At 42.4% G+C, this 13,128-nt stretch overlaps 1 protein-coding gene across 10 annotated transcripts in view; it reads left to right on the forward strand.

The window, feature by feature from the left end:
* Positions 1-13,128, forward strand: part of LOC139702318 (small integral membrane protein 36-like) — an 81,693-nt gene that overhangs the window by 47,371 nt on the left and 21,194 nt on the right. For 6 of the 10 annotated variants that reach the window (XM_071603159.1, XM_071603157.1, XM_071603154.1 and 3 more), the window contains one exon: positions 12,413-12,921. In XM_071603159.1, coding sequence (XP_071459260.1) covers positions 12,440-12,721 — 282 coding nt within the window. In that variant the 5' untranslated portion in view covers positions 12,413-12,439 and the 3' untranslated portion in view covers positions 12,722-12,921. Of the gene's footprint in view, positions 1-4,035; positions 4,103-12,335; positions 12,922-13,128 lie in introns of those variants that run through there. The other 4 variants (XR_011704914.1, XR_011704915.1, XR_011704918.1 and 1 more) reach the window with 3 other exon arrangements.

A 13,128-nucleotide genomic window follows, 5' to 3' on the forward strand; every position in this document is an offset into this window, starting at 1 on the left:
CCACTATCTCATAGTAAATAATCTGATAACTTATCAAGAAAGGCAAGAGGTATTTTTGTGAATGACTCCATTCTTTCATTTCCCAAATATGTATTGCACATGCTCTGAGCAGTGTGCAAGGATACAGCAATAAATAGACAAACCCCCTGTTGTCGTTTAGAGTACTTTCCAATAAGGGGAAACACAGCATCCCTCAGATTATGTCGAATGAGGACAAGTGCTATGGAGGAGAATAATTGAGATAAGAGGTGCCCCATGCAGGGAGGGTTACTGTTTTATAAGTTGTCATAGACAGCCTCTCTCATAAATTCATATCTGAGCAAAGGCCCGAAGGAAGCTCAGGAATAAAAAAAAATAATGCAGATGATTAGTGAAAGAATAGCAAGTACTAAGGTTCTGGGGTAGAAGTGATTTAGAGGGTCCAAGGAACACTAAAGTGGCTCAAATAGAATAGGTGAGGGACAAATCTCTTGGAAGTGAGAAGAAAGAGGTAGGTCAGGCCACCTCGTACTGTGCTTTCTCATCCTTGCAAGAATGCTGGGTTTTACTGGAGTGAAATGGGATGCCTTTGAAGGTTTTATGCACATTCTTGTGCATATGTTATTATGTTATTCTAACATATTCTGACTTGTGTTTTCAAAGGTTCACTCGAGTTATGCTGAGAATAGTCCAGGTAAAGGCAATGGAGAAAGCTGAGCAGATAGTCTAGTTGCAAGTCAAATCTGGAGATAACAGAGGTTTGGCACAAAGTTGAAACAGTGAGGTTTGGATTCTTAGTATAATTTAAATGTAGAGCCACCAGGAATCTCTGCTGTCCCATATGGCACCCGAGCCTCTCTCTGGGTTGCTTTTGGCATCCTGGCAATTAGTACTGTCAAAGTTTTAGTTGCATCTGAGCACTCTTTCTATCTTGGAGCCAAGTATACATCTTAAATCCATGCATGTCCTCCCAAGTCCAATCTACATATCCAAATAAATGAACACTAACATTACATACATTCTACTTGGGAAAGTGGATAAAGATATAGTAGGCATCGTTAGCCATGTATACCCTAATCACGGGTTATAAAAAAGTCCAAAGTCAAAAGCATTGCAGAACATTCCTCCAGATGGTATGAGACTCAGATAAGGAAATGCAGAATGCCATTATGAGTGTGAAACATTTCTAACCAGAAAAGGGAAAGAGAGCAGAAGAAAGAAAAGCAAACCAGGGAAGTGATAAAATTTGCTCTCCCTAAAACTGGGTAACTCGAATGGTGCAGTTGTTTTTTGTGAAGGTTCTCACTGATACGTGCAAAAGCAAGCTTACAAAAATGGTCTTCTAACCGCTGAACTTAAGGGAAATTGGTGTCATCTTAGTTTTTCTTATTTAAAATGGAGCATGTAACCTGGTTCTGCTCATCTCTCTTTCCCTGATTTTTGCTCATACATTCATCTTTAAATCAACATTAATTTTTATGAAGCAAAAATTATTATGACAATGATTGGCATCCTCTTTATGGAAAAGTGACTGTCCTGAGGACACTGGTTCCACACTAGACATCTATAATAATGGAAGCCGGTTTTTTTCTAGAAACTTGAGCCTCCCGGAAAATATCCACTCCCTAATTCCTGAAACCCATGAATGTTACCTTACATGGCAATTTATGCAGATGTGATTAAATTAAGTTTCTTGAAATGAGGCAATTATACTAAATTATCTAGGTGGGCTAAAAGTGTAGTCACATTATACCCTTATAAGAGGGAGGCACTGCACAAAAGTCAAATCAAAATGGATCAAAGACTTCATAATTAGACCTTGCAACTGCTAGAAGAAAACACAAGGTCAACACTCCAATATATTGGTGCCACCCCAACTTCCTTAATAAGACTCCCAAAGTATAAGAAGTAAAACCAAGAATCACTATGTGAGATGCTATCAAATTAAAAAAAAAAAAAACAACTTTTGAACAGCAAAGGAAATGTTTAAGATTGTGAAGAGAAAGCCTACAGAAATGGGAGAAAATCTTTGCCAGCTACTCCTCCAATAGGGCATTATTACCCAGAATATATATTTTTAAAAAAACTCAAAAAACAAATAGCTCAATCAATAAATTGACAAAAAAAGCTGAACAGAAACTTCTCAAAAGAAGAAATGTAAATTTGCAAAAATATATGAAAAAAATGTTCCACAGCTCTAATAATCAGGAAGATGCAAATTAAAACTATGTTAAGATTTTATCTCATTCCTCTCAGAAGGGCATTTATCAAGAACACAAGTAATAATGAAGGTGGAAGAGGATGTGAGGAACAAGGTCCACTTGCACACTGTTGGGGGACTGCAGACCGCAACCATGGTGGAAAGCAGTATGGAGATTCCTCAAAAACCTAGGAATGGAACCACCATATGAACCAGCTAATCTGCTCATTGGGATTTTTTTTTCAAAAAAAACCCCTAAAATCAGCATACTATAGCAGTTCAGCCACCTCAATGTTTATAGCAGGATAATTCACAATAGCTAAGTTATGGAATCAACCCAGATGCCCATTGATAGATGAATGGGTTAAGAAATTGTGGTATGTATACACAATGGAGTTCTACTCAGTCATGAAGAAGAATGAAAGTTTGGCAGTTGCTGGTAAATAGGTGAAAATGGACACCAATCATGCTCAGTGAAATAAGCCGGATTCAGAAAATCCAAGTTGAATGTTGTCTCTCGTGTGTGGAAGCTAGAGTAAAAGGAAGGAAAGGAGGAGGCAAGGATAGGATATCATAAAGCTAGAGGAAAGAACAGTAATGTAGAAAAAGGAGATCTAGAGGCAGAAGGGAAGGAAGGGAAAGAAAAGGAAATGCAAAATGAATTCTTTAAAAAAATCATGTTTTGAGCATATATAAATAAACCACAGGGAATTTCACTTTCATGTATGAATAAGAAGAACCAAAAGAAAATAAATAAATATCCAGGTGTATGGGCACATATCTGTAATCCCAGCGGCTGGGAAGTCTGAGGCAGTAGAATCATGAATTCAAAGCCAGCCTCAGCAACTTAGGGAGGCCCTGAGCAACTCAGTGAAACCCTGTCCTTAACTGGGGCTGGGGGTGGGGTTCAGTGGTTCAGTGTCCCTGGGTTCAATCCCTGATACCAAAAAAATAAATGAATAAGCCAAAGGGAGTCTAGCAGAGTAGAGGAAGAAGAAGGAGGGAAGGGAGGAAGGATGAGAGAAGAGTGGAGGGATTGTGAACAAAGATCAAATTCCATGCATGCATGATTTTGTCAGGATGAACACAGCTACTCTGTATAACTATAATGCTCTAATTTAAAAAAAACTCTGAACATGATTACAAAAAAAAAAAAAAAAAAAAGGTGGCAAAAGAAGATTTTCCCCATAAGGAGGAGAAGGTAATGAGAAAGCAGAGCAGATACCTGAAGATGCTGGCTTTAAAGATGGGAGCCAGGAGATCACAAGCCAAGGAATGCAGACAGCCCAATTCACAATAATGAAGTTATGGAATCAACCCAGATGCCCATTAATGGATGAATAGGAGAAGAAAAGGGGAAAGATGGTGGGGTGAGATGGACATCATTACCCTAAGTACATGTATAAAGACTCCAATGGTGTGGATATACTTTATATACAACCAGAAATATAAAAAATTGTGCTCTGTGTAATATGAATTGCAATGCATTCTGCTGTCATATATAACAAATTAGAATAAAAAATATAAAGTAAATATAAATTTTAAAAGGTGGGGGGGTGGAGGTGCGGACAGCAAGGAGCAGATTCTCCCGCAGGCCTGGAGAGGGCACGGCTTTGCCAACTCATTGACTTTGGCCTGCTGGTGCTTATTTTGCCCTTCTGGCCTCTAGAACTGTGACAGAATAAATGTCTGTAGTTTTAGGCCACAAATTTGTCTTATGCCACAAATATGTGTTTATTTATTACAGCTACTATAGGAAACATGACTGCCTACTTCAGGGCCTGCGATTTCCGTGGGTGATTTTTTACCCCACATTGTCACTTCTAAAGATTTTGTTCTTTCCTTTTTCTACATAGAAATCCTGAGCCGGTGTGCAAGCGAAGGGCCCATCATCGAACTTAACTGGCCTTGCTTGTGACCAGCCTCTCCCCCGGGGCCGAGGCACTGGGCTCCCCTCAACCTCTCCACTCCTTCTTTTTCCTTCTTGCTCCTCTAGATGTCTGGCCTCCTCTGTGCCAAAGACACGCCCTTCACTCCGCCCCAGCAGGACATCCTCAGGGTCCTCCCCAGAACTCCCCAATCTCTGCTCCAGCCCTGCCCTTCTCCAGCCACCTCCGCCAACCCCCTGAAGCACTCACTAATCCTGAACTCCAGATCTTTCGACCATTACCATCCACCTTTCCCCTGACTCCCCTTGTTGTGGTGTGAACTGATAAACACAACCAATAAAAGTGTAAGTTATATAGATTAGTAAACAATATAGATTATAGATATAAGATTTTGATAAGTGAGAGAAGACAATTAATAATAAAGTAAGAACTGTGATAGGTGGGCCCCAGACTCCATTTTGCTGCCTTCTATAAAGAAAAACAAGAGCTGTTTCTGAGAAACTGAAATGAAAGCTGTTTTTTTTAAAAATTTTTTTTTAAAAATTGTCTTTCTGTACTTTGTACCCCACAAATTGTATCCTACCCAGGATGCAGTGGTGGTCGGGGTGGTCCTGGTGAGCTACATCCTGGGTTTGAATGCCTGTGTGGGTCTACATGACTTTGAAGTAGATTCTCACCCCACCCAAGTTCAGGATGTGACTGTCTAGCACCTGCTCAAACCCAGGACTGTGGTCAAGTGATCTGCAAACCTAATGCTTTTTTAGCTTCTGTTTATCACTTGCTTGCTGACTGGAAAAATCTAGTCCTGCCCAGAGCCCACAGGTCCCACTTATTAATGTTTTAATTGCTGTGATTGGCTAGCTTACATGACAATAAACAAGTCACTGAGTTGTGGGGTTTGTCCTTATGTTCTCCTTGGATGGACCAGGAAGCTGCTGTCCTCCCACAGAACTTGAGTCTCTATGGTGGGTGACAGTCCCTGGCCAGGTAAATAAAGCTCTCTATTGATTTGAATTTGGACTTAGAGTGCTTTCTGAGGCATCTCCCCATAACACTCTCTCACCACAGTCTACAGCCACCCCCAATGCTTCCTGCCCCACCACACCCCTCTCCAGGGTTCCCTCCCCACCTGCCTGTTCAGAGGCTGGGATCCAGGATCAGAACCTTTCCTTCTTCACTCCCTTACCGCCCCACCCTCTGTTTTATCCACCCCATTAAACTTCCCGCCCCACAAACTATCTGCTGACTTTGAGCAGATAAACACATCACTTTAAACTCCCAGAACACACCCCGCGGGGGAACCCAACACTGCCCAGCAATCCTGACCTGCTTCTCTATAGGATATCTGTCTCCTCTTTCCTCAAAATAATGATTTCAAAACTCCTGCTCCTTTTAAATACACCACACATTTCCCCCGCCCAGTCTCAGCTAATGGTCTTAATGTTTTCCTGTGTGGGATTTAAAAAAAAAAAAAACACACTCAGGAATGAGATAAAACCAACCTCCTCTTCCTACCTCTAAAACCACCCCAAACCCACTCACTTTTCTTTTCTCTTGATACAATGGAACTGTCTCTGCTCCTAGTTGACACCCATCCTTCCATGTTTACTCTGGATGCATTTCTGCCCAAGGACCTTGCTCCTACAAGTTTTCCTTTTCTCCTGTATCCTCAATTGCCTGTGGGCTCTTGCGCATACCTTCATATTACTCATCTAAAACAAAGAAGAAATCCTTTCTTCCCTCTCCCCTCTAGCTGTTTCTCTGCAATCTTTCACAACCGACCTCCTCAAAATGATCTGTCATTACTGTCTCCACGTCTTACCGTATATTCTTTCCTCAGCCTACTTTTGGGGGTTTCATCCCTCACCTCATCTCTTCTTAAACTCCTTTAGTTTTTATGAATTTCTCAAAACTAAAGCCAATTCTCCATTCTCATATTATTCAACCATTGTCCACCTCCGAGCCCTGTTGCCTCTTTCTTGGTAAAAACTTCCTCTCTCTTGATTTCCATGACACCAGGTTCTCCCAGTTTTCCTCTGACCTCACTATCCACACTTTCTTTTCCTCCCTTATTGGCTCTTTCTTCTCTGCTCAATCTCTAATTGGAATACTCTGCTGGAATATTCTGGGCCCCGTCCTTATCCTTCTTCTCTTCCCTACCTGCACTTTCTGCCAATGCCATCTCATCCAGTTCCACGATTATACATGCTACCTACATATGGATAGCTCCAAAATCTGTGTTGGCAATACTAACCTTTCCACTAGGATCTAGGCTCAGATATCTAACTGACTCCTCAACATCTCAAATATCACCAAACCAAAGGTGGACTCTCTATCCACCACCCACATCCTACTTTGCCCCTGTCGTGCACATGTCACTAAATGATATCCCCCTAGGCCCAGTAGTTCACTCTGTCCTCTTGGTAGAACCATGGGCCCTTGTTCATCTTCTCAACTCTCCCACCTCAGTCTTGAAGTCTTAGAAACTCTTAGCCACTTTCTTTTGGCATCTAAGTACACTTTCAATTGTAAAGTAGCCCTGTGGTCCCATTAGCTCTTTTCTCCATTCTTGCTCTCCACAATCACGGAACATAGCTGCTCAGTGTCATAAAGGGCATGAGACTTCTCCACCAACCTGACAGTTTCCCAAGGGTACGCATGGCATCAAAGTCCAAGCCTTTCTGTGTTGGAGTGTCCATTCTGGTAATTCTACAGCCCTTCTCCCAATATATGATGTGTTGTTGAATCCCATGGGACCTTCTTAAGGACACTGGTTGACATCTAGGTTCTTGTTATCTCCTCTTGGAGTAGGAGTTCTTTCTGACTCCTACTGCTTTTAGGGTAGCAAAGCTGCTCACAGGTCTTTGGTGTGAATTTTATGCTTTTAGTCTCTTGCCAATATTTTCAAATTTAAAAAGAGCCCTGCTCTCCCCACTGTCTATGGTTCTAAGACTATGGACTTTGGGATGAATGTAGAGAAGTCCACCAAGAAGCTCAAGAATGATGAATTTGACTCTTCCAGACTGGATCTCTCCTGAAAGTCACTACTCTTAAAAAATCCTGAAGACAAAGGACAAGAGAAATGGGTTCAAATAAGTCTTGGGAAGGAGAGAGGGGAGACACAATACCTTAAGATCTTAAAAATATCATCCCCCACTACTTTGTTTTTCATTGTTTTTTGTAGGTTTTTACATTTTTCTGTCTTCTGAGGAATTTTACTGGGAAGGTATAAAAGGCTACTTCCAGGGACTGCCAGCCAGATGCTATTTTAAATGGAAGGTCTTTATTTATTTATTTTTTTATGGAAGTAAATCTCACCTACAGGAATATTCTCTCATCGTGAACATTTTGTTCTGCTGTCATACCTGAGAAAAAGGGAGCAGAATCATAAAGAGCAAGTGCCAAAAGAAAACAGAGGACGATCTGAAAGAACTTAACATACTTCAGTTTTCTCTGAGCCATTTCTGTTTTTTTTTTTTTTTAATCTATGCATTAGATAGGTCATCCATTAGTTCCCTAGAATTGCTCTAAAAAAATAAAATTAAAAAGAGTAGCTTAAAACAATGAGATCTATCCCCTTACTGCTAGGGAGACTAGAAGTCGGAATCAAGATGGCGGCAGGCTGGTTGAGGCTCTGAGGGAGCACCTGTCCCCTGCCTCTCTCACACAGCATCTGGTGTTCCTTGGTTTATACACACCTCACTCCTATTTCTGCCTCCATCTCCTCATGGTATTCCTCTCTGTGTGTCTCTCTATCTTCACATGATCAGTTTATAAGAACACCAGTAACTGGATTTGTTGGGAGTGGCCCCGGCTCCAAAGATTAACTTCCCCATCCCCCAAGAAGAGCCGTCCAATGGTGAGCCCTGCTGGCTCACATGATCCTTACCCACCAATCAGAGCCCTGTTGGCTCACCTGATCCTACCCACCAATCAGACTAGCCCTGCTGGCTCACCTGATCCTTACCTTCCAATCAAAAGCACCCCATGCCAACTGTCAAACCACCCCTGGCTCTATAAATATGCAAAGCTGTTCCTCAATAAATGGGCATTTGCTACGATGACAAGCCTTGTTCCTTCTTTCAGGATTCAAGACGCCCTCTTATCCAGTAACACCTCATCTTAACTATTTATTTCTATAAAGATCCTGTTTCCAAATAAAGTCACATTTTGAGGTTCCATGTGGATAGAAACTGGGGTTAAGGGCATACTATTCAAAGATAAAATTGTTCTGTGATAAAAGTGTGGCAGCATTTCTCCAGGGGTTCCCAGAGGAGCAACCCACTAGATTTATAACTGGGAAGCTAAGAAGAGCCGTGGATTGGGAGGAGGGGTCTGTCCTCAGTGCAGATTTGAAGGGCAAGTTGTCTTTTGAAAATATAGGTGCCTAGCATTTGTTTTTTGTCATTATTGTCATTCTCTCTATGCTAGTTTATACAGCATCCATTGTCATTTCAAGTTTCACTCTATCTAGTTGAGAGTTCCAGTGAATAAAGGCAACTAGACTAGAATTCAAAAAAACCTGCCTTAAAGCCTTGTTTCTGTCACTGAGTCTAAATGTGCTCAAAAATAGTATCCTGAAAATAATGAAATTTCCAATGGTCTTTGGGGGATATTTGTGACATTTTTCAGCCCTGGAGTTATTAAAACCTAACACTGCACTAAGACTTTTGTGATACCATATTTTATTGAGGACACAAGGCACTCCGAATGTAATACCAGAGGTAAATTCCCCTTCCAGAAGAGTAAAATCACACACAAAAAAATATATTTTTGGTATTTTAAGCAATTAACTCCAGTTGCCTAGAAATACAACTAGAGTTTCGCAACTATATGGGACACACATTTGCCAGGTATTTAGGAAGTCATGTTCCAGATCAGCAGTTAAAATGGACTGTAATGCAAATAAATGTGCATACAGGTAAGGATTCCAGGAGTTTCAAATACCCTACAACATAGGGCATTCTATGTAAGAATTTGATTCATATTTCAGGCACTAGAAAAGAGAGGTGACAGAGTAAGAGGGGGAAGGGAACAAGAATGAGCTCATTAGAATTACATGACTTCTCTGAGCTTCAATTTTCTCTTTCCAGAAATGGGCTTAATAATTCATTTTTTCATCGGAGTTCTCTCACATGGAGTGTGTAGTGCCATTTCATTATTTATCACATAATCAAGCTCCAAAATGCCTAGCACCTCGCCAGCCTTTAGTAAGTGTGCAATTCATGTTTGTAGTGAATGAAAGAACGAGTATGTCCCCACGATTTCAAGGGGTTGTTCTGAAATGTGTTGTTAATAGCTATAGGCCCCTATTCTGCTAAATAGTACTGACCACCCTCATTTCCCTGTGGCCTACAAAGGTTTTCTTTGTTGAGCAGCCTCTGCCTTGGCCACTAGATGGCGCAAGAGGAAAGTCCTTGAAAGACAGAAATGAGGCAAGATGGGAAATTGGCCCCAATAGGAATAAAGCAGACATCCTCCAGGTTAAATCGGTAAAATAGGTAGGCAACAGTTCACCCAAGACACTGAAAGGAAGTGAAGCCTCCAGGAGGAGGATGAACTTAAAATGAACTCTGAGCACTGGGCAAAACAGAGACAAAAAAAAACTATGCAAATAGTAATAAGATACTGGAGTCAAGAACAGTGATCTTGAATAACTTTCTGGGACCCCAGGGGAAGATCAGCACAGCTGGGACAATGCAAGAAGGCTGACCAGATCAACCCCCACGGTGAAGGAGTATCACCACTACAATGAGAAACCTAGAACGGATTGTGAAAATGCCACTCCACAGAACCGAGTTGTTGTGTAGACTCTAATGCAGATCACTCTAATCTAATGCAGATCATGCTGTATGTAGTTCTCATTTCAGAGTCAATTCTTAACAAATCCTTGTGCCATCCTATTTAAAGGCACCAAAGAACTCCCCTAAATGGTTTCATGGAGGCACCAGGGCCATACGCTCAGTTCCCTATAGAAGTCAAGAATCTGGAGTTGAGCGTGGGTGAAAGACAGCAATCATCTGGAGTACAGTGCTGCTTTTTAAGCCTTGCTTCCTCTCGGTTGTGTAGCATGTGATTTCCAGATGCAATGGACCCCTCCACTTCCTGGGATTGTGCGCTCATCAGGAGTCTTCCCAATGATTGATGGAAATTTCTTCCTGTAGATCAAGCCTCCAGGAAGAAAAGCTGTGGTCTTCGGAGTACAAGCCACTCCCAACCCTGGAACAATTGCATTGGTCACGGAAGTTTAATGCATTGCTATTCTGTATTTTTAACATCAGTCTCTTATGAGCTTGGTAAATGTGAATTGCCACCATGGAAAAAAAAAATTTTTCCTCTGGACAAAATTCGTTCTCTGAACCTGTTGGACTCAGAGCCTTGAATTCTGTGTTGAATGCCAGCTGGGATGTTTTTGGCACCTGATCAAGACTCCTGGTTGCTGATCCTTTCCTTCACATCCTTTTTTCACTCTTCATGTCCAGGACTCTCTATCCTGGTTGCATATCAAAATTATGCATGAAGAATTTTATTCAATGCAGACTCCCAGACTCAAGCCCCAAAGATTCTAACTCAGTCGATGTGGTTGACACAGAATCTGTATTCCTAAGAAGCCAAAGGATTCCAGTGAGGCTACCCCTAAACCTCTGGTGTATAAGAACTGTTCATCTTCTTGAGTATAATCCCACAGGTTACTCCAGGAGCAAAGAATCAGGAAGTATTTTATTTGGGGGGTAGGAGGGGAAGGTCTCCTGATGAATAAGAACTCCCTTCTACAGCACCCCTGACCTTTCAATTTCCCATGGAAGCTGTGTATCAAGGAGCTTGACCAAAAGCTGCCAGTCCACTAAAGCTTATCAATGTTAAGGAAATAGCCAACCTCTGGAAGCACTAGCCTTTAACTATATGTATCAAGAGAATCCCATTAGTTGTTGGAGAAATGGCTATTGGTACACTGTTTGGGACCACCAAAATACATATGAGACCAAAGTCAGATATATAATTTATGGCACTCAATGCAAAATTTAAAAATTATGAATAGTTTCAAGAGAGTAAGAGTAAAGCATTAAACCAAGTGAGTACTCTGAGCAAAGGGCCTTGGTCTCCTGCACAATTACACTCCCAGGAAGCTGGCTGGCCCTATTTAGGAGTATGGAGACAGGGCTACAACTGAGACAAGAAAAAGATTGTAAATCAATAAGTATGTTCTAATTTGTATCTGATCTTCCTTTCAATTTGCATGTCTTCCTGATCCACACAGCAGCCAAGGATCTTTTTAAAATGCAAATGGATGGCGTCACACCCCTACCTAAGCTATTTAGTGGCATCCCATTGCTCAAGGTGGAAGTCTGAGGTTCTCAGTGGCCCACAAGCCCCTGTGCCACCTGACCCCCTTCCTTCCTCTCTCACCTTGCGCTCCCCAATTCTCTCTGGATGCTCCAGTTCACACTGTCCTTGTTCCAGTTCCTCCGATTGCCCAGGCCTTTGCTGCTCAGAGCATCCACAAAGGCTGTTCTCTGTAGCCAGAGAACTTTCCATACCTAACCTCACCTAGCTAAATTCCACTTATCCTTCAGGTCAAAGGTTAAGTGCTGCTTCTTCATAGGAGCTGCTGCTTCTTGGGGTCTGTCTGTTTTCTCTTGTGACCCACTATTCCCAGCCTTCCTCCAGGGTGCCCTGTGCAGTTATTTAACATCTATCGGCCCTGGTGACTAAATGCATCTGTATCTTATTTCTGTCACACTTTCCTTGCTTAGCACAGAGCCTGAAACACAGGAGAAGGACTAGAATTATTTTTTAATTGACGAGTGGGGGGGTGGGAAATGAAGAGAGGGTAAAAATGCCAGCTACTGGTGTTTTCCTGTTGTTAAAGAAATACAACCACTCCCAAAGGCCACCGGTTTGATAGCCCCAATCACTCCATACTTGGCATTGAACTTTCCTTACTAAATGAAAACAATGCAGTTGGCCCAGGACAATCCAGGTTCTTAACTTTAATCTCGGTGTGCTTATTGACGGTGCTTTGGCTCACCAAAAATTCCATGGGGGATTTTTGTGGTCACTCCTTACGTACCAGGATTTCGTAGCATGAGAACCATCTCTCCTTCTCTTTCTCTCTCTGTGTAGGGGAACTGGGGAGAGACGGTGTCTGTGATTTGGTGGCTCTGGGGTATTAACAGCAAGAGCTTAAGTTATTAAACAGAGCAGCTCTAATCCTCAAGGTTTCCTGGAACAGTGGGGATTATTGTATTTTTTTTTTTTTACAACAGAGTCCATGGAGCTATTCTAATGAACTACAGTTTGCTCCCTGCCGGGCCAAAACTGACCCCAAATGCCTTTCCGCTAGGTCCACGTCCCCACCGTAGGAGAGGTGATGGAGTTCTACTTGGAGATCGACCCTGTCACCTTGAACCTGATCATCTTAGTTGTGAGCTACGTCATCCTGCTCCTGGTGTTCCTCATCTCCTGTGTGCTCTATGACTGCCGAGGCAAGGACCCCAGTAAGGAGTATGCTCCCGAGGCCACCGCGGACGCCCCGCCCTCCATACGCCTGGTGATGATGCCACAGAGCACTCCTGGGGCCCCCTGGGCCAGGGGGCCTGGCCTTCATATGAAAGATCCTGCCCCACTGGGGAAGAAAAGCACCATGGTGTGAGCTGGATATGGGACACTGGGGAGAGACCACTGGACCCTGGGGAGAGACCCCTGGACTTGCAAGAGAGGACCAACTCTTGCCTATAGTGGCTCCAGTTCTCCCAGCACGTGGGTCCTGCTTGGCTAAGGAAGCTGGACGTCTGTCTTACTTTCTGCTTTCTGGTCCCCCCTCTTTGTAGATAAAGCAACTGTTTAAGGTAAGATGCCCAAAGTGGTCTTCAGTTGAATTCTCCAAATGCAAAATATCAGCAGGACTATTGTATGATGAAGTCAGTTACTGTCATTCCTGATAGGAGAGGTTGGCGTTGAGTAAGGATTGAAAGGAAAGAGTAGAAGAGAGGTGTGTGTGTGTGTGAGAGAGAGAGAGAGAGACAGGCAGAGAGAGAGAAATGAGGAATGACACTCAAA

The sequence above is a fragment of the Marmota flaviventris genome, chromosome 17 (genome assembly GCF_047511675.1).
Source record: "Marmota flaviventris isolate mMarFla1 chromosome 17, mMarFla1.hap1, whole genome shotgun sequence".
NCBI lineage: Eukaryota > Metazoa > Chordata > Mammalia > Rodentia > Sciuridae > Marmota > Marmota flaviventris.